This window comes from Eublepharis macularius, chromosome 18 (assembly GCF_028583425.1).
Source record: "Eublepharis macularius isolate TG4126 chromosome 18, MPM_Emac_v1.0, whole genome shotgun sequence".
In the NCBI taxonomy this organism is placed as follows: domain Eukaryota; kingdom Metazoa; phylum Chordata; class Lepidosauria; order Squamata; family Eublepharidae; genus Eublepharis; species Eublepharis macularius.
This window is the reverse complement of record NC_072807.1, coordinates 9,544,781-9,572,230: the sequence shown is the minus strand read 5'-3', so window position 1 is coordinate 9,572,230 and position 27,450 is coordinate 9,544,781. Positions and strand designations below refer to the sequence as shown.

The 27,450-nt window shown below is 48.2% G+C and overlaps 1 protein-coding gene and 1 long non-coding RNA gene across 2 annotated transcripts in view; one reads left to right on the top strand and one right to left on the bottom strand.

Moving 5' to 3' along the window:
• The first annotated feature begins 1,399 nt into the window (after positions 1–1,399).
• On the top strand, positions 1,400–2,739 carry LOC129345799 (uncharacterized). The gene is made up of 3 exons (XR_008598617.1): positions 1,400–1,874; positions 2,197–2,248; positions 2,607–2,739. It is a non-coding gene; the product is annotated as an uncharacterized LOC129345799 (long non-coding RNA).
• Positions 2,740–17,056: 14,317 nt separating this feature from the next.
• ATP1A1 (ATPase Na+/K+ transporting subunit alpha 1) overlaps positions 17,057–27,450 on the bottom strand; it is a 31,185-nt gene continuing 20,791 nt past the window's right edge. Inside the window, exons 11-23 of the mRNA XM_055002441.1 lie at positions 26,907–27,041; positions 26,069–26,261; positions 24,381–24,556; positions 24,008–24,144; positions 23,152–23,302; positions 22,515–22,683; positions 22,090–22,244; positions 21,440–21,563; positions 18,667–18,812; positions 18,436–18,566; positions 18,097–18,198; positions 17,913–18,004; positions 17,057–17,317 (exon numbers count right to left, since the gene is read on the bottom strand). Of these exons, the coding sequence (XP_054858416.1) occupies positions 17,289–17,317; positions 17,913–18,004; positions 18,097–18,198; positions 18,436–18,566; positions 18,667–18,812; positions 21,440–21,563; positions 22,090–22,244; positions 22,515–22,683; positions 23,152–23,302; positions 24,008–24,144; positions 24,381–24,556; positions 26,069–26,261; positions 26,907–27,041 (1,740 nt within the window). The 3' untranslated portion in view covers positions 17,057–17,288. The remainder of the gene's footprint in view (positions 17,318–17,912; positions 18,005–18,096; positions 18,199–18,435; positions 18,567–18,666; positions 18,813–21,439; positions 21,564–22,089; positions 22,245–22,514; positions 22,684–23,151; positions 23,303–24,007; positions 24,145–24,380; positions 24,557–26,068; positions 26,262–26,906; positions 27,042–27,450) is intronic.

Genomic DNA, 27,450 nt, shown 5'->3' with positions numbered 1-27,450 from the left:
GACAAGAGACCAAGGCCTGCTCTGTGGTCCTCAAGTCTCCTTGGAATGGTAACTTCGAAGGATAATTATTAACGGGAAGCTCATCACTTTCATATTTGGCCATCAAGAGCTTCCCAGGGGAGGAGGCACAAAACCTGCCTTGCCCTGCACAGCTTTCCTGGCTTGCCCTGGGACTCGTTGTACTTTGCCACTCCTTGTGCCTGATTGAGTAACCAGATTAGCCTCCCATAAAAGTAATGATCTACAGAGCCATTTGCTTATCAGAAGGTACATGACTGAATGGAACTTTTATGAGGAAAGGATTTGAGGGGAAAAAAAAACCTTGGACTTTTCAAGGCTAAAGTGCACCCAGCCCCTCCCCTTTCCTTTCTCTCTCATCTCACCATGGTTAGCTGCAGGGCAGGCTCGGTCCCTCCCTGGCAGCTTGGAAAGCTGCAGGTCTTCAAGGAGGCATTTTAAGTGTTTGAGAAGATTTCTAGCTTGGGGTGCAACAAACAAAAGCAAAATCCTAGGGAAAAACTAGAGAAGTCAGGCAGGGGAAAAAACTCACTTGCTCCCCACAAGGGCTTTCCCCCAATTTTTCCAAGCATTAACAGGAGTGTCAGCTTTGGTTTGGAAAACTCCTGGAAATTTGCAGTGGAACCTAGGGAGGCTGGAGTTTGGGGAGACAGGGGACCTCAGGGGACTGTAATGCCGTACAGTCCACCTTCCAAAATGGCCGTTTTCTCTAGGGGTACTGATCTCTGTTGTCCAGAGATCGGTTGCAATTCCGGGAGCTCTCCAGCCACCACTTGGAGGGTCACAACAAAAAGAGAGAAACATGGTAATGGAAAGTTTAACTCAACAAAGAAACCCAGGAAAACTGACTAAATCTACTTAAAGGGAAAAGAGTATATGAAAAAGCTATGTCATACATTCAAGAAATCCATTTTAAGTAATTTAAAATTTTTGCACTTTATATATTCCTGTGCAATATGTTCTTCTAACTGTTATTAGCACTTTAAGCACCAGCACTTATTACTTATATATCCTATATAAATTATTTGGTCTGTATTATTAGCACCTTAAGAATTCACTCTCTCACAGTACAGAGTCACTTTATAAATATAAATATAATTGATTGTTTCTAATATTCTTCTCAAAAGGTTCTTTATTACTTAAAACAAGATTTCTTGAATGTATGATACAGCTTTTTCATATACTCTTTCCCTTTAAGAAGGTTTAGTCAGTTTTCGCGGGTTTCTTTGTTGAGTTAAACCACTTAGAGGGTGGCAACCCCAGATAATGAATGATCATTCCTGTATTATACTCTAGCTGTGCAACATATTTCCAAGGATATGCTTATTGTTTAACAGCCCAATCCTAATAAGGGCACGGAAAGTGAACAGGAACCGAACTAAGGCTTGCGAGGGCGCATCTAGCCCGTACGCCCGCGTAAGTGGCCTTCCGCCCGCGCTGGGACGTGGCGCTGGCCCGCCGGCGGGCCAGCACCGGTGCAAGCCACAGGCGCCCGGGCGGCGGCGCAGAAGTGGCGTAGAGCCCTACGCCGACGCAGGGGGGGGCGGGGAGCAAGGCGGGGTCAGAGTTAGTCCGCTCCCTAAGCTCCTCCAGAAGCGGGAACGCCCACAGCGGCGCAAAAAAGCTACGCCACGGAAAAAGAAGGCGTAGCCCATAGGCGTCCATGGAACGGCGAAAAATCAGCCCCCTCTCTGAGCGCCTCGCCCCGCCCCTATGGCCCGAAGGAGCATAGGATGAGAACTATCCCGGGGACCAATCAGCATGCGCGCCCGGCGTGGACGAGCCCCCCTCTCTGCACCCAATCACCTGCGACCGCGCCCTACAAAACATCCGGCCAGCGCCACCCAAACCCCCAGGTAAGTGAGCACTCGGCCGGAGGCTCTGCCCGTCTGCTGAGTGGCATTGCCCCTTTGAAAACCGAAACGGGCTGAGGGCATTCACATTGGCAGGCGCAGAATGCACTCCGGGGACTTTGCGAAAAACTGGGGGAACTTCGCATAAAGGGGAAGAGGTGCAAATGTCTGCCTAACTCTCTTTCTACCGTGATAGAAAGAATGACTCCACAGCTAACTGATGCATGCTAGTTGCTTCTAACTAAGCACAAACAAACTAACCCTTCCGTGGCAGAAGGGAATGACACTTTGCAAATTAACCGCATGCTCTCCCGTTTCCTTGCAGGTGCCCTGACTCTGGCGCTCCCACCTGGTGATGACCGACGGAGCGCTGACAGGTAAGGAGGAGGTGGGGGGGCATTCCGCAGATTAGCGCAAACCGCCCATTCACCTGAACCCACCCGTTCACTTGCCGCTTTGGGTGAGGCCCAGCAGGGGTGGGGGGCAACCATGGCCGCCCCTGGCTGCCTCAGAGGCAGGCGCCTCGAAAACCACATGTGGCCAGGTGTTTGTTGTGACCAGCTCATTCTCTCCCTTAAAGGTAAAGGCTTGCCAAGGCCGAGTGCATCCTCACCAGACCGTCATGCATCAGCTGCTGCCCTCGACCATGTGCAACCCCCCCCCGGATGGCGGAGTGTGGGGCTTGCCTTGCCAGTGGAATGAGGCAAAGCCCACACGTGTCTTTTTCCCCCACAGGCACATCCAGGGCATGGCTGCTCCCCCGCGCCCCGCCCTCCCCAAACATCTCTGACGGACGGTTGGCTGCAGCCCAGGAAGCACCGTCGCGCCGCGGCCTGCATCCCAGCCCCGCCCCTCCGAGCGGGAAGGAGGGCTGTGTGGAATGCTCCGGCTCCCTCGCCAGCCTAAACGCAAGCCCGCTCTTTCCAGTGCAATAAAACGAGATGTACAACAACTGTTTTCTGTGTCTGCGAGTCTGACTTCGTCCTCCGCCCCTCCCCCAACACTCCCGTCACATCTCCCCACCTGCACATTGCCACAAATGTATCCGACACACCCCGTCTTGCCTCCCCGCCCCCTCCCTCCCTCCTCCTCCCCCCTCCTCCTCTGTATTTGACCAGTGTCTGTACCACCCATCTGCCGAAGAGAACTTGATTCTCAGAAGCCTATGCCACAATAAAATTGGATAGTTGTAAAGGTGCTACGGGACCCTTTTTGAATTCGCTACCACAGGCTAACACGGCTAACCCCCCTGTATCTATGGCCAGGTAGAGGGTTGGGGCGGGGCATGTGAGCGGGGATCCCCGGTGGGGAGAGTAGCTGGCACACGATAAGCCAGGGAGAGGGTGGTGCGAGCTGCAGCTTCAAGGGGGCGGGAGATGGCAGGGCAAACGGTCCGCTCGCTGGAACCCTAGCCCCCACCAATGGAGAATCCAGGGTGGTGGCAGGTGGATGCCATATCCCGGGCAGGAGGTCTCGCGCGCCTGGGGAGGGTCGCCCCCATCGCAGCCGCAGCCCCAGCAACACAGTCCCATGAGCGGCCGCCTCCCAGAGTGGGTCCAGCCCCTCGGGCGTCTGCAGCAGCCCCATTGGTCATTCCAACACCTTCCACCCCAGGGCGTCCTGCCTCGCATCCAATCCCGTGGAGCAGTTGCCAGCCTCCCACGCCCACAGGCCATGGTTGTTGGGAGGGGTGGGGTGTGCCTCTCAAGTCCGTGCCGAAGCCCTGCTCGGGCGGCTCGTCGCCATCCTCGACCCTCCGGCCCCACCCGCTGCAGCAGCTCCACCCGCCCCAGAGGCACCCCTCCCTCGGGCCCAGTTGCGTGCGAGAGGCCGGGCCCGTGGACGGCCAAGGGGGTCCGGCCGCCGGCCTCGCCGGTGACCGCCGCTGCCGCCTTGGGGGTGGGGTGGGGTGTTTTGCTGCACAGGCGGCTCTCCTACACGCCTCCCCTTCCTCACGTCTGCTGGGGGAGGTGGGATGATATAATAATAAAGGCTGATTTCTGTGCAATGGGTGTCTGTGTTCTTTGCCTTGGGATGGGGACGAGGGGGCAGGCCCGCTGTGTCTGCCTCTTGGTGGCGGCCTCAGGCCAGCCCTCCCCTTCGGCGCCACTGGGGGGCTGTCCCCTGCTGCCAGAGACTGGCTGCTGCCCTGGATTCCTCATGGCAGGGCGCCTGCCAGTCCCATGCCAACCTCTCTGGACGCGGCCGCCAGGGACTTGGTGCTACATTGGGCAAACGGGGGAAAGGCTTCTCAGACTACGCCCACCCCTCTCCTTCCCGACTGCGAGCCCCGCCCGACACACGAGCCGAGGCAGTCTGCCAGCATGGGCGCGGTTTGCCTGCTGCTCTGGGGCCTGGCCGGGATCGCGTGCTGCCCATAGGCTGCGCCTTTCCTGGCCCCTCCCCCTGACGCTTGTCAGGAACAGCGCCCTTTGGCTGCGCCTGGCGGCGGCCGTGGATCAGACCCGCCCACAACACTTTCTGGTTCTCCAAAATTGCATCTCTGTGCCGCTGCGGGCGCCGCTGCGGCCACACTTTGCTGGCACAGGATCCGGCCCGGCGGCGCCGCCACACCACCAGTGCAGCCGCGTCGGCGTTGGGGCCGGCCATAGGATTGCGCTGTAAATGTCACTAACTTTGTCCACAATAACTTGCTGGAATGCCCAAATCATACACTTTCTTTTGTCCACCAGAAAATTAGTTTCATATTTTCAACTTTTGTTTTTCCTTACCTCTGAGGTCAAAAATTAAGATGCATGTGATAAGGTAGCATGGCATGCAGGAATTTAGAGCTTTCCCTGTCTTTCTTTAGTATTTAGTAGACAGACACACAACTTTGAGTGTAGAAATTTAAGGCATTTATACATTAATTTCATAAATATGCCAAAGAGTACAATTTTATACGCGAAGTTATAAATGGATTTTATGTTGTTCAGGTATTAAAGTAGGTTTGATTGCTAAGGAAGTATTGCATACATTTTTAAAGGGCACTTATCCAAAGAAGGTCAATATGGAGAAAATATCTCTTATGAGCCAATGAGAATCTTTATCGACTAGAGAAATTATGTTTATGGACTGTCGAATGTTAAGAGAGAATTAGTATAAAATATTTTTAGATGGTATATTTTTAGATGGAAATTGCAAAACCCCACGAAGACTATAGTGGAAAGTGCTGGAAATGTCAATGTATGGATGCAACATTCCATCACATGTGGTGGACATGCAAGAAAGCGAGAAACTATTGGATAAAAATACATGAAGAGATGCAAAAGATTCTAAAGCTCTGCTTTGTGTTAGACCCCAAAATATGTTATTAAATATTTTACCAAGTAATATTGCAAAAGAACACAGTAAATTTTTTCAATATATGGTGATGGCTGCGAGAGTAGTATATGCAACAAAATGGAATTTTGTCCAGATGTGACAGAATGGATTAATAAATTGTATGTTTACGCAACAATAGTTAAATTAACTTCTTATATGCATAATAGATCAATTTCAGAAAAACGGAGTCTTTTTTGACTATATGGCCAAAAGATAAGTTTTTTCTTAATATGCTGAGTATAAAATGGCGAGTATTATGTATTTTAACATAAATAAATGAAGAGATGGAGAGGAGAAATGTTATGTAGTTTTAATAATCTGCTGTACACTCTGTTTTTGATATTATGTTTATTCTCTAATGTTCCTTTCTATATTATGTAGTTTTAATACTTTGTTACATATTTTGGTTACTGTCTAATATTACTTTGTTATATACTCTGATTTTGATATTCTTTCTACAATTCAATGCTATTCTGTTTTAATAAATTTTTTTAAAAATTCCAGAAATTTTACACCTCCAGTTTCAACTTTGCCCCTGAGAGTTTCACAGTTTATCTCGATGGGATTTAAAGACGAAATCATTACAGATTATTGTAACGGTGTATGTAAGTGAAGCCTTTTGCCACAACCACTTCCCAATGAATAATTAGAGTGAGTAACAATATGAAATGCATTCCTAAAACATCCCCCTGCTTATTCTGTATGGAGTAATTGCTGTTTTTGCTTTACTTCCCCCCCCCTGAAGCAGTTACAGTAGCAAAGGAGAGCAGAGAATCTGTTCTTCTGGGGAAGATGTGATCAAGACGGGCCAGGGGAGGGCATGTAAATACACTCACATTATTGTTGGTGTTGCTGAATTGTGAAACCAGGTAGGTAGAGACAACCTATCACTAAATCTGAAATAATTGTGAGAACAGCAAGGCTTTTAACCTTCAGTCTCCAAAATTTATTTATTCAAGAGACTTACATTTCCCCCACCCACAGTCCTGCTCAAGGTGGCTTACAAGTAAAAATATACCATAAAATCTTAAGTGTTCAATATAAAAACAAAAGCCATTAAAATCAACCTGGGGCATAAAAATAGCAACTAGTGAGGACTCTGAAAAAAAACACCCATAAAACAGACCACAAACCAGAATGAGACCATAAAACAGCTAAAAAGATAAGCCCGTAACCAAGTTTCCCTCGGAGCAACCGGAGAGCTAATACCGGATGGAACTGGTAACAAGCTAACCAAATAACTAACTGTCCTGTGTCCCATTGTTAGGAATATAAACCTGCTACTGTTAATGCTCCCCACCCAAAATCTCAAAATTAACCAAGTGTTTAAATTGGTGCATTTGAGCTTCAGCCATTCAGCTTCTCTCTCTGGGTGTGTGGGGGGGGGGGGAACTATCCAAGATTAATGAATCTTCTTGATCCTGGCTTACATCTGTTGCACATTCCCCCCCCCCCCGCCCCTTATTGCTATAGCCTCCATCAGTGGTTCTTTCACTGGCCGACTACCAGCGCACATCACTGCATGAAGGAAGAGGGGGCTGGCCTTGTGGCAAAGTGGGAGAGCAGCAATAGGGGCTGCTACTTCAGCACCATGCAAAGGCATGGCGAGGCAACCCAACCAACTCAGCAGCGACTTACCTTCCTAGCAAAGACCCAGCTAGCCCCCCCACCCCTTTCTCAGCTTTTTTTCTAGGCTCAAAGGAAACTGCTGGGGAAGGAGGCAGGGAAGATCCAGCCGAATAAGGGTAGGATAAAATACATCATTTCCCAAAAGGGCATTCTGTTTCCCCCAGGCATCGCAAAACATCCACTGTCATCTTTATTTTTAGCCTATGCCTGGAGTTGAACTGCTTCAGTAGGACTGCGTGCTCTATCTTTGGAAATTCCTGGAGGTTTGGGAGGGATTCTTGTGGAATGTAGAGTTGGGGAGGGGAGGGGCTTCAGTAGGAACGGAATGCCATACAGCCCACCCTCCAAAACAGCCATTTCCTCCAGATAACCCATCTCTGAAGGCCGGAGATCAGTTGTTGTAATTTCAGGAGCCCTCTGGGCTCCACCTGGTAGGCAACTCTTCTTCAGAAGGTGAGGAGAGACTCATGAAGCCAGGCTCGAGACTCAGATTGCAGCTGGTAGGTAGGTCAAGATGGTAGGAGACGGTCCTATAAATATTCATTTATCTACTTCCTTACTTCATATAGTCTGCCTTTCTCACTGAGACTCAAAGCAGATCACCAGATTTTCAAAACTGTGATAAAAAGAGTACAAATATACAGTAAATGAAAAAAAAACCCTGCCTAAAAATTTCTACTGACAATAACTGCAATACTATTTCCTTTATAAAAATGCCCTCCTGAACAATTCCATTTTGCAGAAGGATAAAAGTCTCTGTGTGTGTGTTGTGTGTGCCTGCCTCCCCTGTCCCAAGCTCTTTATGGCCTTAAAGGCCAGAACCGGCAGTAGCGGCAAGATTGTACAAATTGTACCAGGAACTGTTACAAATCCTGCCTTTTGGCATGAACTTTAACAATCTCAATGATTGTAGCGGATAAGCTTGTACTTCGGAAATTGAAAAACGATGTTCCACTATTCATTTAATTCTTCTTTCAACAATGTTTTTGTGCTCCTGCTGAGATAGACTTGGGATACTTCTGGGCAGCCAACTTGGTGACACCAAGAATACATGCCGAGACTCCACCAATGCAAAAGGGACCTTATAGTACCACCCTGACAAGAATTATAGCCAGAACCCTAATTCCCCCCCCACACACACACATATTGTTCAATGCTTTATTGTGCAGGCTGTACGATGGAATCGAGTTCTCTGCAGCCGTGTTTTCTCTTCTAAGCAGGTTAAGATATAGCAGGAAAACATATTTGTCCTATAAGACATCAGCAACAGTACAAAATAGACTTCTGTGTGAAACTGCAGGCTACGAACAGCATGGTGTCTTAGAATTCAAGCGCAGGCAACATGTGTCCTCCTCTCCCCCATTTTAGTGATTTTTAAAATTTATCTATTGAAAATATTGATATCAAACAAACATAAGGAGGGACAGATCAAGATGGGTAGCCGTGTGAGTCTGTCTGTAGCAGTAGAAAAGAGCAAGAGTCCAGTAGCACCTATAAGACTAACAAAATTGGTGGTAAGGGGTGAGCTTTCATGAGTCACAGCTCACTTCTTCAGATACCTGAATACCTGGATATCTGCAAAAGTGAGCTGTGATGAAAGCTCACCCCTTACCACCAATTTTATTAGTCTTCCTATGCCAGAAGGGTAGAGGTTGCCAATCTCCAGATGGAGCCTGAAGTTCTCCTGGATTCAGGGACAGTCCTTAGAAAAGAGGCATCTGCCCATTTGCACTGGAGATGATAAATTTGCTGCCTTAGAGCCAAAGCAGGACACCGCTTTTTCTTCCGGTACTGTTACAGCAAATAGCATCTTTTCCTTTTGCACATAGAGCCGGGTGTGGCTCCAGGACGAACCTTCAAGGAGCCACATACACTAGATCCAGAGGAGTTAGCCGTGTTAGTCTGTAGTTGCAAAATAGTAAAGAGCGCAGTAGCACCTTTAAGACAAACCAACTTTATTACAGCCTGTGGCGGAACGGGCGCTGGCTCTCAGTCTGGGCAACTGAGCCGCTGTCAATGGCCTGCTAGCCCCACTATCCGCCTCCCACCGTCCCTGGTGGGCGTGGCTCACACTCTCCGTCGCTGCCACCACTCACTGATTTGTACACCACCTGACTGAGGGGCAGCAAGCCCCCTCTGGCTGAATTTCCCTACTGGGAAGTGAATTCCCCAATCTTTGGGTGGGCCCTGGAGAATTGGCAACCCACCCAGGTCTGGCCTGATCAGTTCTCCCCTTCTCGTAGCGGGCCAAGTGGGGGAGGTTACGTAGTCAGAGCACCACAAGGTCCTTTATATTCAAAAAAATATAATTTAATACCTATATACAGAGCACTATATACAAAGCAGGTAAAGGCACCACACATAGGGGCAGACCCCCCCCTTCAGCACTCATGGGGCAGAAAAATAAACTGAAGAGAACCGCCGTCTGCTTTCCCTACCACACTGTTCCCTGCTCTGCCTTAAGGGGGGGGGGGGTCTGAAGGAAGGTTCCCCCTTTTATTTCCTCTCTGCTGCCTCCCAGGCCCCCCACATTTAGGGCCCAGGCACCTGGGTCTCACCCCGCAGCAGGAGCCTCTCCCTCTTCAACCGAGAAGGCGACTCTTTTTTCTCCTCAGGATCGTCTGCATCTCTCCATTCAGGCTCCACCCCTTATTTTTCCCGCCCTTTCTTGGCCCGGGGCAGCTGGGAGTTGTAGTCCAGGAAGAAGGGCATCCCACACCAAGACTCCTGCAGGCCTCTCCCTGGCCCCACAGGCCATCAGACCTCATGGGGAACATTTCCTCCCCTTTCTTTAAAGACAGATTAACAGCAACTGGCACTCATTTCACCCCGGTAACCATTTCGTTACATAGCCTAAGCTTTCGAGAGCCAGAGCTCTCTTCGTCAGATGCTACGGGTGCTACTGGCCTCTTTGCCATCATACGCTAGAGGGACCCTTGTTCAGAAAATGTAGCCCTCGCTTCGCTCCATCATTTCTTACCTGGCAGCAAGAAGGAAGGAGGAGGAAAATTGTCTCTAGAGCAACCCATCTACGCTGTCAACAAGCAAGTCCCAGAGAGCCTCTCTTCAGGTAAACAACTGCACTGCCGGCACAACCAGCGAAAGCAGAGGGGGGTGAGGGGGGGGAGCGGGATTGGAGCCAGAGCCCTTTGAGAAGAAAAAACGGTACCTAACTCCTGATATTTACCTAGCAAATATCATCTCTTCAAATGCCCCACTTAATCCTCAACACAGCCCTCTAATGTTGCATTATTTCCATGTTGCATATGAGCATGGGGTGGGAGGCCAGCTGAGGGACCAAGAGACATGAGGCTTGCCTAACACCACCCAAGAGGATTGTGGCTGCGGTGAGATATGAGCTGAGGAAATCCTGGCTGACAGCTCCCCAGGCATTGTCCTCCTCTGGTTCCTGAAGGCCTTTGTAAGCTCAGTGCCCAGAGTTTAAAAACATGGATGACATTTGCAGCTTTGCCCTTTTAAAGGATGGCCCAAGAGGTCATGGTTCTTAATCTACTCAGCTATAAGCAGTAAAATTACATATCTTTGGTGAAGCTTTCTGAAGGCAGTTCCTTTAAACAAAAAGCTTTGAATCCAAGTTCAATTAAAGGTGTGATTTAAGATCTACAGAAATTGAAGATAACTGTCATGGCTGAAAATTGGATCTTGGAATATTATTGCAAGTTCCCCGTTTCCTCAACGATGAAAAGTCCCAGAATACTCCAGGCAGTTTCCTTTGAACTGGAGCACACGAAAGATTTATGTCATTGTAATTTTTTGAAATGCACAAATATAAGTGGACAGACATTCCTGCAGAAGTTCTTCCCATTAGATACCCAGACAGCAGCCCATGCAACCTCCTGCCATGCTCCTCCTCTGCGCTTACCTAAGACACGATGCTCTCCATTTATCTAACACATTTTCCCTCCAAGGGCAGTATTCTCACACGACCCTGCGAGGTAGGTGAGGCTGAGTGTGTAACTGGCCCAAGGTTACCCAGCAGGCTTCCATGTTAAGAGATCCACATTCAGTATAGAGCAGTTTAATCCTTCCTATTTGAAATGCTATTTTCATAACCTCAGACAGGATCCTGAATCTATTTGCTCTACTGGAAAAGAGTCACATTGTCTGTAGGGATCTACAGACCGAATGCTTCTAATCCAATCCAAACCAAAGCTGTAAATGCTCTAAATCTATCTATATATATAAAGACACGTGCCCTGACTGACTCATCAACACCCAGCAAAAGCCCCTGGACCTAGAAACATGAAATTTGGGGAGAACATTCCTTTCATGATGTAAACACCCACTAAGAAGGGGTTTGAAGAAATTCGCCCCCTAAGGAGGAAAATAGGGGTAAAATGAGTTTTCCCAAAGAGATACAGCTTCCCTGTGTGGCTGGCAGGCTACTGCCTGCTTCCTCCCCGCCCTCCCCACCCCCAGCCACTACCAGCTCAGCCACTCTTCCCTGATTGGGCCAGCCTTTCAAGGTACTTTGCATATGCATCCTGATTGGTCCTCAGTCCAACATTCTGAAGTCTGCGATTGCTATTGGGAGTCATTGAATGTGTCCTGAGGTCAAGTGCCCCTCCCAGTCTTCCCCTCAAAGTTCACTAGGGTTGCCAATCTCCCTGTGGGGCCTGGCTTCCCTGTGTGGCTGGCAGGCTACTGCCTGCTTGCACCTCCCTTCTCTCTGATTGGAGTCTTGTAACATCTTTCTTCAACTGTCTGCAGTTTCCGTGAGCTGATTTTTATCTCAGAACACAGTTCCACAGCTGACCAATCAGAGAGAAGGGAGGTGCAAGCAGGCAGGAGATAGAGATAACATGCTTTGCTTTATTCAAACACCTTTGTGAAGCTCAGGAACTATGCTGTCATACTACAAAACCAACTAACACCCCCCCCCCCAAATGTTACGTGCCCGTTAAGTATTATAACTGGATTTAAAATAGTTAAAACACCATAGTGAAGCACAGGTATCAAGCTAGGCTGATTATAAAGCGTTTCTGAAATTCATTAAGATTTTCCCTTCTAACAGTTCTTTCACTAATTATATTCCACCTTTCTCTTCAACGGAGATCTGAAGCAGCTTAAAAAAATAATTAGAAACAAACAAATAGGAGAAAAGATGGGAAGGCTTCTGTATACAGGACAGAATGCACTCGGTCTCTGCTGGCAGATTTCTTTCTATGACCAGGAGCCCTTCGGCTTGTGCTTCTGGGCACACCCAAGCTGTAACCCAACATGTAGCTCAGGCAGGCAGCTCCCTTAGCTTGGATTAACAAGCACAGTGATCTACATGAAACCTGAATGACAATCTAGGATCAGCTCCATGCTTGCATAATGGCAGGCAACTTCCCTGTGCGGTGCTGCCAAAGGTCCCAGAGTCTTGGCTTCGCCTTCCTGAGGCAGCCTGCACTTCACTGGCTCAGTGCGCACTCCATGGGCGGACGGGAGGGGGCAGAGGAGGGTGGCCAAGTCATACGATCCATAATTGATTTATTCTTCTAAAATGTACTCTGACGACATGTCGATGAACAGCTTGACCGAGGCAAGGAAAGAACAGTTCTTTGTCTGCCCCATGGGAACAAAGCCCTGTTTGTGAGCTTGGCATGGGGGCAAGATCAGCTGGCATGGCATCCTGCCCTGTTGGCACCAGGAAGGGAGAGCTGGGGGCTCGCGAAGGCGCTGGGCTGATCTACCTTCTCTCTGTCCACAGAAGTGATGATAGAGTTCAAAGATGGAGAACATTGGTTGAAGGCCAGCAGACGTTCAGGTGTATGAAAAATCTGGAATCCCTATTTTTAAATGAGGCTTTTGAATTCATTGGCAGCTTCTCCTTAGATGGGGCTCCTTGCTTGCAACCTACTTATCTTGGGAAAAGGTTTTTATGGACTCTTGTAACAGCTCTCCTTTAATATCTACATAGCAGTAATTGGTGTAATTTTGAGTTAGTCATTGTTAACGAAGCAGATAACTATGGAAAAGAGCAAGAGTCCAGTAACACCTATAGGACTAACAAAATTACTGGTGGGGTATGAGCATTCCTGAGCCACAGCTCACTTCTTCAGAAATCGCTGTGGCTCACAAAAGCTCATACCCTACCATTAAGTTTGTTAATCTTATGGGTACTTCTGGACTTTTGCTCTTTTCCACTACTACAGATAAACATAGCTACCCATCTTGGCAAATAACTATGTTGTAATAAAAATCAGAATCAAAGATTCTCTAATAGTATTGCTTCTATAACCAAACCTGAAACCTTGTACCTCTTGCCAGGAATTAAATGATCTGATATGAGAAAGCCAACTAGACCGCTAAGACTTCTTGCTTATATCTGAAAAAGGCCTGGCCAGAGTAATCCAGAACAGCCCGTTTTTCACCAATAGCAGAGTATTTTCAAAACTCAAGCAATACAAAAAGACTTTGAGACAGCTTTGAAATTCAAGATGTGTTTAGTAATTCAAGTACGATGCCCCAGCAGTAGGGAGGTCAGATTCCAAGATGGGGAAGCTCAGTTTTCCGTAACAGTCCAAAAGGGCAGAAAAAGGAGCTGGACTTACATTTAACCCGGGACTGATAACCCCTGGCAACAGCAATGCCCACTGCATGAACCACCCATTAATGGTAAGAAGAGGAGCTGAAGCAGGCAGCAGTTACCACCTGGCTGGCACCACGGTTTGCCTTCTAAGTTGCCAGCCCCATCCTCCAACAGTCCCTTTAAGATAAGAGGGCAAAGCACATTCCAGCTGTTCTCCGAGATCCCCAACCACATTCTGGGTTCTACTGCAGGGCTGGCCTTCTCTAAAACTCCACCATAACACTCAAGCTCCAGCTGCCACTCCCATGAGGCAGGGAAGACCCCGCAACTCACACAGTGACAACAAGTGACGAATGACACAGGTTGGACCCAGGTTTCTCTGTTGACAGAGGAAAAGCAGACAGGCTTAATGACTTTTTTGCCTCCGTTTTCTCCCTGAAGAAGTCAGGCACATCTAGAGATAGTAGAAAATGTGGCAGGACACCTGAGTGGCTAATTGACATTGACAGAGAGGTAGTGGAGAGGCATCTGGCTGCACTGGATGAATACAAATCCCCTGGGCCGGATGGGGTGCACCCAAGAGTGCCGAAAGAACTTTCCAGAGAACTTGCAGAACCCCTGTCCATCATCTTCAAGGCCTCCTGGAGGACTGGGGATGTGCCACAAGATTGGAGAAGAGCGAATGTTATCCCAATCTTTAAGAAAGGGAGGAAGGATGACCCGGGAAACTACAGGCCGGTCAGTCTGACTTCTGTTGCTGGGAAGATATTCGAGCAGATTTTAAAGGGATCAATCTGTAAGCATCTGAAGGACCACTCAGTGATCCGGGGAAGTCAGCATGGTTTTGTTCCTAACAGATCTTGCCAGACCAACCTCATTTCCTTCTTTGATCGAGTGACCAGCTTACTGGATCGGGGGAACTCTGTTGACGTGATTTATCTGGATTTCAGTAAAGCTTTTGATAAGGTCCCCCATGACATTCTGATGGGCAAACTGGAAGGCTGTAGAGTAGACTATAGGACAGTTCGGTGGATGGAGAACTGGTTGGAGGACCGCACTCAAAGAGTGGTGGTCAACGGCGTTTCATCAGATTGGAGGGAGGTGTCCAGTGGGGTGCCGCAGGGCTTGGTTTTGGGCCCGGTACTTTTCAATATTTTTATCAATGATCTGGATGAAGGAGTGGAAGGGCTGCTCATTAAATTTGCTGATGATACCAAATTGGGAGGGGTAGCAAACACCCAAGAAGATAGAATTAAAATTCAGCAAGACCTGAATACTCTGGAGAAGTGGGCAGCTGTGAATAGGATGCAATTCAACAAAGACAAGTGCACAGTATTACATCTGTGCCACAAAAATGAGAAGCACAAATACTGGATGGGGGATACACTTCTGGGCAGTAGTATATGTGAAAGGGATCTTGGGGTAAGAGTGGACTGTAAACTGAATATGAGCAGTCAGTGTGATGCGGTGGCAAAAAAGGCTAATTCAATCCTGGGTTGTATCAAAGGGGCCATAGCGTCAAAATTGCAGGAGGTCATAGCTCCTCTCTATACTGCCTTGGTCAGGCCACACCTGGATTATTGTGTGCAGTTCTGGAGGCCTCACTTCAAAAAGGATGTGGACAAAATCGAGAGGGTGCAGAGGAGAGCGACGAGGATGATCAGGGGTCTGGAGACTGAGCCCTACGAGGAAAGGCTGAGGGCCTTGGGAATGTTTAGTTTGGAGAAGAGGAGGTTGAGGGGGGACATGATTGCTCTCTTTAAATATTTGAAAGGCTGTCATTTGGAGGAGGGCAAAGAGCTGTTCCAGTTGGCAGTAGAGGGTAGGAAGCGAAGCAATGGGCTAAAACTACATGCACAAAGGTACCAGCTGGATATTAGGAAAAAAATTTTCATGGTCAGAGTAGTTCAAAAGTGGAATCAGCTGCCTAGGGAGGTGGTGAGCTCCCCTTCACTGGCAGTTTTCAAGAAGAGGCTGGATGAATACTTGTCAGAGATGATTTAGGCTGATCCTGCACTGGGCAGGGGGTTGGACTAGATGGTCTGTATGGCCCCTTCCAACTCTATGATTCTATGACACTTGTCAGCTTCCCTCAAGTTTTGATGGGAAATGTAGGCAGCTCGGCAGAATGTTGGACAAGTGACAGTTGAAAAGTCCATTGGACAGCAGTCGGAGAGCCAAGCTGCAAGACCAGGATGCCTACATTTCCCATCAAAACTTGAGGGAAGCTGACAAGTGTCCAACCTGTGTCATTAGTCATTTGTAGCCGGCCCTCCTCAGCACTCTTCTTGGGGCAGAATCCCATTGTCAAGTTAAAAGTGAACCGGAAGAGGAAAGAACATGGCCTGCAACTGGCCAAGAGTAGCTCCCCAGCAGCAAGCAGGCCCTCGCACAGTCTCCCAATTTGCTTCAGTGCAGCCAGACTGCAAGGTACTTTCCGAATGAAAGCTCTGAAATGCAAAGCAGGCTGTAGCCTTCTGCAACACTAGATGGATTGAGATGCTTGGTGCCACAGTAGTATCTAGAGGGGATGTTTTACAGGGCATAGAAATAAAGGGGTGTGTGTGCGCGCATTTTGTAGCAAGGCCCCTTTTCAGCACTGAGGAGTTCTAGCTCTGAATGCCAGATAAATGATAAAGATAAAAACAGCCAGAAAGCAGGCAGGAGCTTCAAAAGGGGAAGGAGTAAGGTGCCCCTCCTCTCCTAAGGACCAGACATGGGCACGAACGGAAGAAAAAAAACCATACATGGTGTTCGTTGTCATCCATAAACAACGAACAACGAACATTGATGAACATGACCTGTTCACGAACATGTTCGTTGTTCGTGGGGGCCAGCAGGCTCTCTTCCAGCCATCAAGATCCCTACTGCACCACTCCCAGAAACCTTACCTGAGCAGGCAGCAGGAAAGGTACCAGTAATAAATAATAGCTTGGCCCAGAGCCTGGCAGTAGCCCTGGAACTTGAAGAGGAAGATCCCTATCCCACCACCCAAAGAAAATTCAAGCTCCAATGCACTCTCCCTGTCTCTCTCTCAAAATGCCAACAGCAACTGTCTCTCCCTCACTGTCTGCAAAACCAGAGCTGGGCGCCCCCCTCCCCCCTGCTGTTTGCTTCCTTGTAACAAATTTGGAGTTCCACACTTGGAAGGAAGACCTGCCTATCAAGCTAAATTGGGCTTAGATTGGGGTTTCCAGGGCAACAGCAGGAGTTCAGACAGAGTTCAGGCAGTCCCTGCCTCTGGTTGCCAACAGAATTGATTGCAGGTGCCAAACTGTCTGGCTTGACGAACAGCAACGAACGAGACTTGCAACGACCACCTGTTCATTTAGAATGGGGCCTCAGGAACAGCTTGTTTGCGAACAGCAGATTGGGCTGTTTGTGGCTTTTTTTAGTTCGTTTTGCTATTTGTGCCCACTCTAAGGACACAGTTGGGCTAACGAGGCATGCTGGGGAAGTACCTGATCCTCCATCCGGCGCACTACCAATAGCTAAACCACAGCCTGAGACATGCCAAGAAAATGTTCTGCTTCCGTCCCCCGTCCCCCCAGGAAGAACCAGTTTTGAGGAAAGGAGGAAAATACTGAATCCCTGCGGAAGAGGAAGGGGGTCCTGCATCACATTTGATACTGATCTTCTGGTGGGCGGTAAGATCAGTTCTGCATGCAAGCAAAGACACGAGTGGAGACAAACATCCTCTTATGATCCATCTTTATTTGTAAAAGTCCAGATATAAAATCTTATCAGTGTCTTACAAAAACAAAAAGGCACACTTAAAAGTTACTCCAACTTCTCCCTCCCCACCCCCCAGTACTAGGCTGGAAACACTCCCTCTCCCCCTCCCGCGTCTAGAGCCTTCCGCTTTCTTCAGACAAGGGTTCTTGCATCCTCCTATATTCCAGAAGTGCACACAATGGAGAAGTACTTTAATAATAGGTTTCCTTCTCTACCCAGCCTACAAAGGAATTGGGGAGAGAGAAAAAGAAAGAGAAATGCATTAAGTTACTTTTCATGTTTCTGAAATGTATATTCCCCTTTCCCCCGCAAACATCTGAGATGGGCCGGGCCCCGTGCATGGACTGCTCAGAAACGTCTTTTCTAATCTCATGGATTTGGACAGCACCAGGCAGCCACAATCAAGATCCAGGCTACAGAACCGGTACCAACAGTTCTCCCCCAATTCTTGGCAAAGTCATGTAGTTAACAATGTAGGGGCTCAAAATCATGTGGGCCTCTGACCCACACATGCTCTGGACATGGCAGCAAAGTCATCTGGTCAAACCTAGATCAAGCGGCTGATCCTGAATGGCAAAACATGCTAAAGTTCTATCCAATGCAAAATTTCAGAAGAGGTTACAAGGAGTCAAGCTGCTTTTTGTGTGGTTGCATACTAGGATGCCACCAGGATCCAGGTTTGCAGTTTAGAAGAGAACTACTCAACATCACACACCCCACCACAAAGAGGGAAATCCCTCTAAATCAGAGAGGCTGCCGAACCGCCACAAATGGCACATTCTACGCACGCGTGTTGTCAGGCCACCAATTCTTACCTCCAGGGCTGCGTCTGAGGATGAGTTTTCTTACTTCATCATACAGAAAGATGAGGAGAGAGTACGGGAAGGCACAGAACCACCATGTCGGTCTGCAAGGGAAGGAGACTCCAATGTAGAGTGCTCTTGGGCATGGCCTGGTCTTGTGCAAGGCTCCACCATCAAGAGCAAGTTTCCTACTTACTTAAGAGGATACATCCTCAAGGCGATGTCCATCCCAGGGCAGTAAGAGAGGAAGGCGGCCAAGGCTGTCTCTTCAAAGAGACCAAATATAAGGATCTTGTTCCTGGGGAAAGATTTGAAAGAAGTCAGCACTCGGAGACCAACCCAGGCCCGCTCAGTCCTGGGACCAAGTAGAACTTCCAAGCACATCCTTGCTGGCAGTTCTGATCTTTGGCCCACATGATCTTCCCCATTGGGCACCCATCGAACTCCTGGCCCCTTTCATTTCAAGTCAACTTCTCCAATTCCCCTGCTACGCTCTGGTATCATTTAAGAGGCAACCCATCACCCCGGTACTCACTTCATGCCTTGCTGGAAGACAGAATTCCTTCTAGTCTTGCAGATGACCAGGTCAGCCCACTGCACCACCACGATGCTGACGAAGAAGGCCGTGTGACACGTGAACTCCACAATTTTCCGCTGCTCGTAGGTCTGGGGGAAGAGAGAAAAGAGGGGAGTTGGTTCTCCTGCCTGCATCACCCAAAGCCAACCCGCCTTGCCAACATCCTTTGGGGCTACTCGGGACACTCACCCACTGCTGCCCATAGCTGTCTTCAACGTCGTTGATCCACCGGTCATCCCAGCTCACTCTGATCCCCAGCAAAGAAGAGGGAAGGAAACCATTCTCAGCGAGGATCACGAAGTAAGTGAAGAATCCGCCCAAGGCTTGGATCATCCCTAATCAGATCCAGAAAGAGAGACCATTTTAGTTCGCCCAGAGTGGACGTCGGAACACGTTTTATGGATGAAACCACACGCAGATACCCAGCAAAGTTCAGGGTGCCTCTTCTAGGTCAATCAGGGAGACATACCTGCTTGCATACGGCCTCCTCACAGAGAAGCTGTAACAAGCTTTATTCTGAACTTCTGCTGTGATGCTCTGCTGCGCTCCTTTGCTATGACAGCTCAACTGAGGCTCCGCTGCTGCATCCCACGAGGTCTGAAGCCTCAGCGCACAAGAGTTTCCGTCTTCTGAATCCCAGCGAATCTTTAAGCCTTCCTCTGCCACCCCCCACCCCCACCCCGTTTGCAGAGAAGCCGGCTGGCTGCTCCTAAAGGAACTCTCCTCACCCTCCAAGACCCGAAGACTCCCAAGCACAGCATGTCACCAGGACTGCACAGAGACCATCTATGGCTGTTTTCACACTGCTTACCAGCCACGGAACATTGCGCCGAGCTCTCGGAGCAACAGCGTGTTCGTGGCGCAATTTTGCTGCTGTTCTCGCACAAAATTGTGCCAGGAAGACGCTGTTGTTCTAGGAGCTCGGCGCAATGTTCCGTGGCCGGCAAGCAGTGTGAAAACGGCCTGTGTCTCCAAAAGACCTTAACTGGAGTCTGCAACCTAAAATTAAGGACCCTTCTTCCTATTACTTCTAGGCCCCGGCACAGCCCTTCCCTCAGGCATCTGCTCCTCTACCATTCATTCTCAGATTCTAGTTCATGTGCACTCTTCTTTTTATTTATTTATTTTCTTTGGATTTCTAATTCTGCCATTCCCACAGTTCTGTACATTGTCGAAAAATAGCGAAATGAAGAATGCACTCCACACACGAGGTGTGTGGAGTCAAAGGTGCCACGGGGATGTCTCAACACCCTTGCTCATTAGGAGAGCTGCCAATAATCTAAAAGCCACATATCAAACCATTCATCAGTCACGCATCTTCCGCTACTTCCTGTAACCAAGGAAACCTTTGGCTTCCAATGCGACACTTGGGCAGCTTCTGGGACACATGCAGTCGCCTTAAGTAGTCCAGCTGAACGGATAATACATAGCCCAAGTACTGTGTATTCAGACTGGTACCGGCTTTCTCGGGTCTTTAACATCACCCACCACCCGATACTTTTAACTGGAGAGGCCAAGGATTGAACCTGGACCTTCTGTATGCAAAGCAGGTCCGCTACCATTGCGCCATGCCCCACCCACCCCCTGTAACCCCAGGAAAAGCTTTGGGCCTTCTTTGCCATTCTCCCCACTACTTCCTTCAGTCCCTCTGCCTCCGGGCAATCTGTTCTTCACCTGACAACTAGCAACCACATTTTCACACTGCGATAAAATTATAAGACACTCCACCCCCCCACCCCTCTGAGCATGCTCAGAGAATGCACCTCCCATCCTGACACACGAGAGGGCAGATGGCATTTATCAATCTGCAGATGCTACAAGGATCAAGCTAAACCCGTAACATATATTCAAAATAAATATTAATTACACAGCATTACAGTAATTGGGCCTGAATGTCAGGCTACATAGGAAAGCTATAGATAGCCGATAAACATGTTGAATAAATATCACAAGACCATAAGCGTTTTGATCCAAGGGCCTTCCTTAGTGATCAATAATACACACTTTAGGTCTAGTAGCACCTTTAAGACTAACCAACTTTATTGTAGCATAAGCTTTCGAGAACCACAGTTCTCTTCATCACATGCATGGAGGGTATGAAGAAACTGGTCAGATATACAGGTGAAGAGGGGAGGGGGGAGTAGATGCAATCAATGGCTTCTGATAATGGGATCAGTTTGCTTCTGATAATGAAATCAGTTACTTCTAATAATGAGATAACCATTCATAAACTCTATGGTTATCTCGTTATCAGAAGTAACTGATATGAAGTTTCTTCATACCCTCCATGCATCTGACAAAGAGAACTGTAATTCTTGAAAGTTTATGCTACAGTAAAGTTGGTTAGTCTTAAAGGTGCTACTGGACTCTTTACTATCATGGCTAACTCCTCTGGATCTTTAGCAATAAACAGACCCACACACCCAGAAACCAGTATGTATCAATGCTGCCCTGGTATTATTATCTCCTATATTGTCCGGTGTGATGTAAATTATTCCAGCAGGCCATGGATCCCTCCACATGGTAACTGAACTCACACCAAGCTCTTCACTGCTGTTATATTCTGGTATTAAGTTTTGGATATTTCTGGATGTGTATATCATCAGTCTGTAATTGAAGTCAAATAGTCTGTTTATTGCAAAAGTGTGTATTATTGATCACTGAGGAAGGTCCTTGGGCCGAAATGTGTATGGTATTGTGTTGACCTCTTGACATGTTTATCAACTGATTTTGGAGAACGTTACTGCTTATCTAAAGCTGTCCTATGTAAACTGAACCTTCAGGTCCTTCATTTTTAATTTTTTAATTCAGTTATTGTGTACATGGCATGATAAATCTTTTGAATATATTTTATGGTTTTAGCTTGACCCTTAGCTTATATTTTATGGTTTTTAGCTTGACTCTGAAGTATATTTTGCGTTGAGTTGTGGTCTTCCCTCTTTTCTTTGTTTGCTACACTTACCAATCTGGCCATAAGCCATGCTGATCAACCTCTCATTCACCAGTTTGTCCGTCTTGGGGTTCCTTGGCTGCCTCTTCATGATGTCGCTTTCGGCCTGCTCATATGCCAGAGAGATGGCAGGGACCTTTTGAGCAAAAGGAGAGAAATGTCAAGTTCTAGGCCGTGTTTCTCGCACTCATTTGGTGCTCCAGAACACGGGAGGTTTAGAATGTGGGCCCCAGGAAACTCCGCATGGGTGGGAGTGGGAAAGATTCCTTATGGTGGAGGCTTTTAAGCAGAGACTAGATGGCCATCTGACAGCAATGCTGATCCTGTGAACCTATGCAGGTCACGAGAGGGAGGGCAGGAGGGGTTGCACAAGTGCTTAGTTCTCGTGGCCCTTTCTTAACACTTTGGGGTAATGCAGATCGCCACTTTGGGGTCAGGAAGTAATTTTCTCCAGGCCAGATTGGTTAGGGATCCTGACAGTGTTTTACCATCTTCTGGGCATGGAACAGGGGTCACTGGGGCTGTGTGTGTGCGGTGGTGGTGGCGGGGGGGGGGAGGTAGCTGTAAATTTCCTGCACCGTCCAGGGGGTTGGACTACATGAGCCTGGAGGTCCCTTCCAACCCCACGGTTCTCTGATTCTATGCAAAGACGTCTCACTAACCATGTCAGTGCCCAAGTCAATGCACAGGATGGTGACAGTTCCCAGTGGCAGGGGAATGTTGGCGATGATGAAGATGAGGAAAGGGGTGATCTCGGGGATGTTGCTGGTCAAGGTGTAAGCGATGGACTTCTTCAGGTTGTCAAAGATCAGGCGGCCTGAGAAGGAAGAGAAGAGACTGCTGTGCGGTGGAGGAGTGGCTGCTGGCACCAGAAGTTGGGGCAGGTCAGGATGGATCGAGTTGCCTTCCAAAAGCAAGGCAACGCCCACCACAGCAAACGCAAGTTCCTAAATCCATGCCATTTGGGCTGCCAGCTACATTCCCACCCAAGGGCTAAGCAGGAGGAGGAACCCCCAAGGAGAAGGGCGCCATTCTCAAGCCACTGGGACCGCCAAAGCAATAAACACCACAAATGGCAGGGGCCTACCCTCTTCCACTCCCGTCACAATAGAGGCAAAGTTGTCATCCAGCAGAATCATGTCAGCTGCCTGTTTGGAGACATCAGAGCCCGCAATGCCCATAGCGACACCAATGTCTGCCTTCTTCAGCGCAGGCGAGTCGTTCACACCATCTCCTGTGACAGCCACAATAGCACCCTAGAAAGAAATAAGAGTTTCAGCTCCCAGCCCGGAGAAGATCTGGATAGTCTGATAAGGGGGCCTTCCCACCCGGCTGCCAACTCTGGCACCGGAAATGCCTGGAGGTTCAGGGGCAAACATAGAAAGGTTCTCCATACACAAGTAAGAATTGACCAGGTACAGCAACATTGTGGGGTACTTCGGATGAGAATATGCAACCGGTCTAAAGTCACTTGAAGACCGTTGCAGCCGAGGAGACATCAGAAGTGATTCTTATTGCTCTGATGTCAGTCCTGCTCTCTAACCACTACACCAATCTGCTCCCTGTCTCACTCAACAACTGTGGACCACCATCATACACTCAAGGAGGCTTCCGGGAGAGAGACAGGATTTTTTTTTTGCCTAACAACCTTGTTAATTAACTGACGCTGCCCGACTCCTGCCGAGAAGCCACACCGCAGGGGCAATGCCCTGCCCTTCCCTCACCTGCCGCTGGCAGCCTTCTACAATGATCAGCTTCTGCTGTGGAGAAGTCCTGGCAAAGACGATCTCCGTGTGGTGCGTCAGAATCTCATCCAGCTCCTGGCTCGTCATGTCCTTCAGGTCCGAGCCGTGGATCACGCAGGCCTTGGCGTCCCTGAAATTGAAACAAGGCCCGCTGAGACCGCCCAGAGTGTTCTTCCCACTCTTTGTCCTGAAAGCGCTGCTCGAGAGGAACACCCCCTTCCCCCTAAGTTGGGGGCCACTGCGGTAGCTTCAAGGGACAGGGGAGATGCCCCAAAGGCTCAGAATCTCAGCACTCGCCAAGTTTGCTACAGTGGTTAAGAATGGCGGGACTCTAATTTGGAGAAGTGGGTTTGATTCCCCACTCCTCCGCTTGAAGCCAGCTGGGTGACCTTGCATCAGTCACAGCTCTCTCAGAGCTCTCTCAGCCCCACCCACCTCACAGGGTGACTGTTGTGGGGATAATAACAACATACTTTGTAAACCACTCTGAGTGGGCACTAAGTTGTCCTGAAGGGCAGAATATAAACTGAATGTTGTTGCTGCCATTATTATTACCACTGAGAAGTAATGAGCTGCCTGGGTTGTGTTGGGGATGGGAGAGCTGAAGAAAAAGTGCTTTTTGTTCAGATTTGGCCCTGGCATTGTTTACTACCCTCTGCCACACTCTGCAGATACAGATATTTTGAGGTGGAAAGCTGGAATTCAAGCGTCCTCCCCCTCCCAGCAGCCTAGAATAACAATAACAAAAATAACCGGCCCTCCAGATTAGAGTCCTGCTGCTCTTAACCACATCACCCAACTGGCTCTCAGGTACTAAGCTTCTGCACATCAGTACCTGGGGTTGACTTGGCTGACGGGGATGTTGAGGCGAAGGGCGATATCTTCCACTGTTTCATTGCCCTCTGAGATGATGCCAACTCCTTTGGCGATTGCTTTAGCTGTGATAGGATGGTCTCCCGTCACCATGATCACCTGCAAGGTGAAGGCAGCCATGATGTTTTGACAGCAACACAAAGGAACGGGAAAGGGAAGGGCCTCTCTCTCGCTCCCAAGACGGCCTGCCGCTGAGCACAGGCCGAGAGGTCGGGGTTGCCACACATTGTAACAGGCCAAGGCTCAAAACAGAGCCAGATTTGCCTCATCTGGGCCTGGGCCCACTCCACACTCTGGTGCCATTCAACAAGCATTCTGGCAAACAGCAGCCATACCTTGATGCCGGCACTTCGGCATTTACCAACAGCGTCTGGCACAGCGGCACGAGGGGGATCGATCATAGAAATCAGTCCAACAAAGCAGAGATTGTCCACTGGGAAATTCACTTCATCCGTGTCAAACTGAAAGCCTTCTGGAAACTGCTCGTCCGGCAGGGCCAGGTGGCAAAAACCTGTAAAAGCCAGATGGGTTCGAGTGACTTCCACATGCTGGTATAGTGGAGAACAGACGTTAAACATCTTGAGTTTAGACATTCCTGACGCCTAAAGAGCCCATTCAGAGAAGCTTTAGAAAACTCAGCGTTGGCCAGCTAGGGAACCAATATAAGTGTTCTTCAGCCCCCAAATGCCATTTCCTTTCTTTGCATGAGACGGCAGCAGGCAGGCAAACCTCCATGAAATTAAGCCAGAAAACTACAGTTCCCAACATGCAGTGCTCCATGGCAACCATGTGATCTCTTGATTGCACTTCCGCACGGAGGCAAGCAACCATATAGTTGAATCGTGCATTCTTAAAATGGATCTTGGTGTATCAGACCCAAGCATCCCTCTGGCCAGCAGGGATCAACTAGATGCTTTCTAGAAGATCACAAGCAAGACCTGGAAGCGACAGCTATGGAGAGACAATTTCACGTGGCTATCACAACTACTTGCCACTGACAGACCTGTTCTTCAGGTGTGTGTCTCCATATGGCTATCCCAAGCTTAACTATCAGCTCCTATTAAGTAAAAGTTATCTCCACCTCACAACAGAAAAGCTCCAACCAACCCCATTAGCTTTCCCTTGTAGCAAAGATGCTCCAATCTCTCAATTATTTTTGTTTGCCTTTTCCTGAACCTTTCCCCGATGTAATATATGATTTCCCCTGGTGCTCTTTGGCAGGCTCAGGCAAGTACCCCTTCAAAATAGGGTATGTCCTTGTGAATCAAGGGCAAGTCCTCAATTCACCGTCCCACATTATTCTAGAATGCCCTCTCTTTGGTCTATTACGCAAATAACTCTTAACCGAACTCCTCCAGTATAATACTTCTATCAAAGGAGGAATTTTAGTCCACCTTTTAGAAGATCGTAACCCTTGCATTGTGGCAACATTTCTAGCAGAAGTTTATAAAGTTAAATCTAAGCATATTGCTGCACCTGATCGCTGAATGTTTATTAATTTTATTATTAACTGTTACTAGTGGCTTCTGCCTTATTGTTTATTAGACTTTGGTCTTTATCTCCAACTGTAGACTATTATTATTTCTAATGCCAATAAAGGTGATTGATTGATATAATTTCCCCATATAATATTCCAAACACTAGCGGCACCAGAAGAAAAATCACACTATACAAAGGCATGAAGCCACAGATCACTTTATGTTCAATTGCCTGGCGCCTTTTTCTTCCTTGGTTCTGCAACATGCTTCACCACTGAGGGATCCATCACAGCTCCCAGATCTTTCCTGGTCAGTCACTGCCAATCCAGACCCCAGTGTGAACTGTTTTGTTATTCACTTCCCAACCTGCATCACTCTATTACCAACCGACATGAATTGCCCCTTGCCATTCGCGTTCCACTGAGTCCTCGTGGGAAATGTGCTAATTTTAACTGCCATTTTTCTGCATTTTCCCCAGTTCTACAAAATCACAGGGCAGGGCTATCATTGTACCCCTCCGCAGAAGGTCTGTCCGAATGCCTTACCCAGCACTCTCTCCCCCAGGCCTCCCAGTTCGAGGTAGGCATTTTGGAATGCATCTTTGGCCTCTTCGTCTAAGGGCTGTTCTTTCCCATGGATCAGGATTGTGCTGCAACGGTCCAATATTCTCTCCGGTGCGCCTTTCATCACAAGCAGATATCGCGATTCTGATGGGTTTGCATTCATGTGGATAGACAGCTGCGTGTCAAAAGAGATTTTGAACAGTGTTACAAACTGACTTCTCTGGACGCTGCCTTTCTTGCCATCAAGTCGCAGACAACTAATGGTGAACCCGGAAGGTATTCCAGGCAAGAGAGGAACGGAAGTGGTTTGCCATTTCCTGCCTCGGCGTGGATGCTGCCATGGCGGTCTTCCATCCAAGTACTAACCAGGACTGAACCTGCTTAGCCTCTGAGGGCCAAGCCAGACGTGGCAAATTACACTTGAATGGCGAGTGAACAGGCTCACATATATTCCTCCCTGTTCACTTGCGCTCCACTTGCACTCCACTTGATCATGTGGAGTGCAAGTAGAGTGCAAGTGAACAGGGAGGAATACACATGAGTCTGTTCATTCAAGTGTAATTTGTCACTTCTAACTTGGCCCTGAGATGTGACAAAATAAGGGCCGCCTAGGCCACTGGACGCTGCTTTATGAGTTTTAAAAGTCTAGTTTTGGACCCACAAACTACTGTTTTATGCTTTAACCACCCCAAGTACTGAAGGGAGAGTTGCCCTCTGATCAGTAAACAATGCAATTTCACAGGGGTTAAGTGGAGCACAAGCTAACTCCACAATTAGTCGGAACTAATTTTTAGAAGTTTCCTACAAGGCTGCCTCCTACCTGGTATTTGTTAGTTGAGTTGAACGGGATCTCCACCACCTTGGAGTTCTTTTCTCTCAGTTCCTTGACGGACCCACAGCATAATTCAATGCATTTCAGGAGAGCCGACTCAGAGGCATCGCCGGCCACTGACCTCTAACAAAGGAGACAGAGCAACACATTAAGGGGGTTTTCCATGTAGGTTTTGTCAGTCCTGCCCCGTCCTGCACACGTTTTTTGCCTTTAGTTTTCATCCTCCCAATCCCCAGTTCTTTTAAGACCACTTTTAACCCTGATCTTTTTGGAGAAGTCGACTTTGAGTCAACTTTTTCCTCGTGCATAATGTTTGTTTCAGTTGTTTGTCCCACCCAGTCCCATCCACCTCCAACCCACTTTTTGATTGATAGGACATTTGTCATTATTGAAAAACTTCTCCCCGCTAACCTGGTTTTGTTTTTGAATTTTTTTAATCATCCATTTCATATCAATCTATCAACCTGCCATTGTAATAACTGGCCATGAAAACTAAGTCTCCAATTAAAAAAATATATATCTTACATAGTCT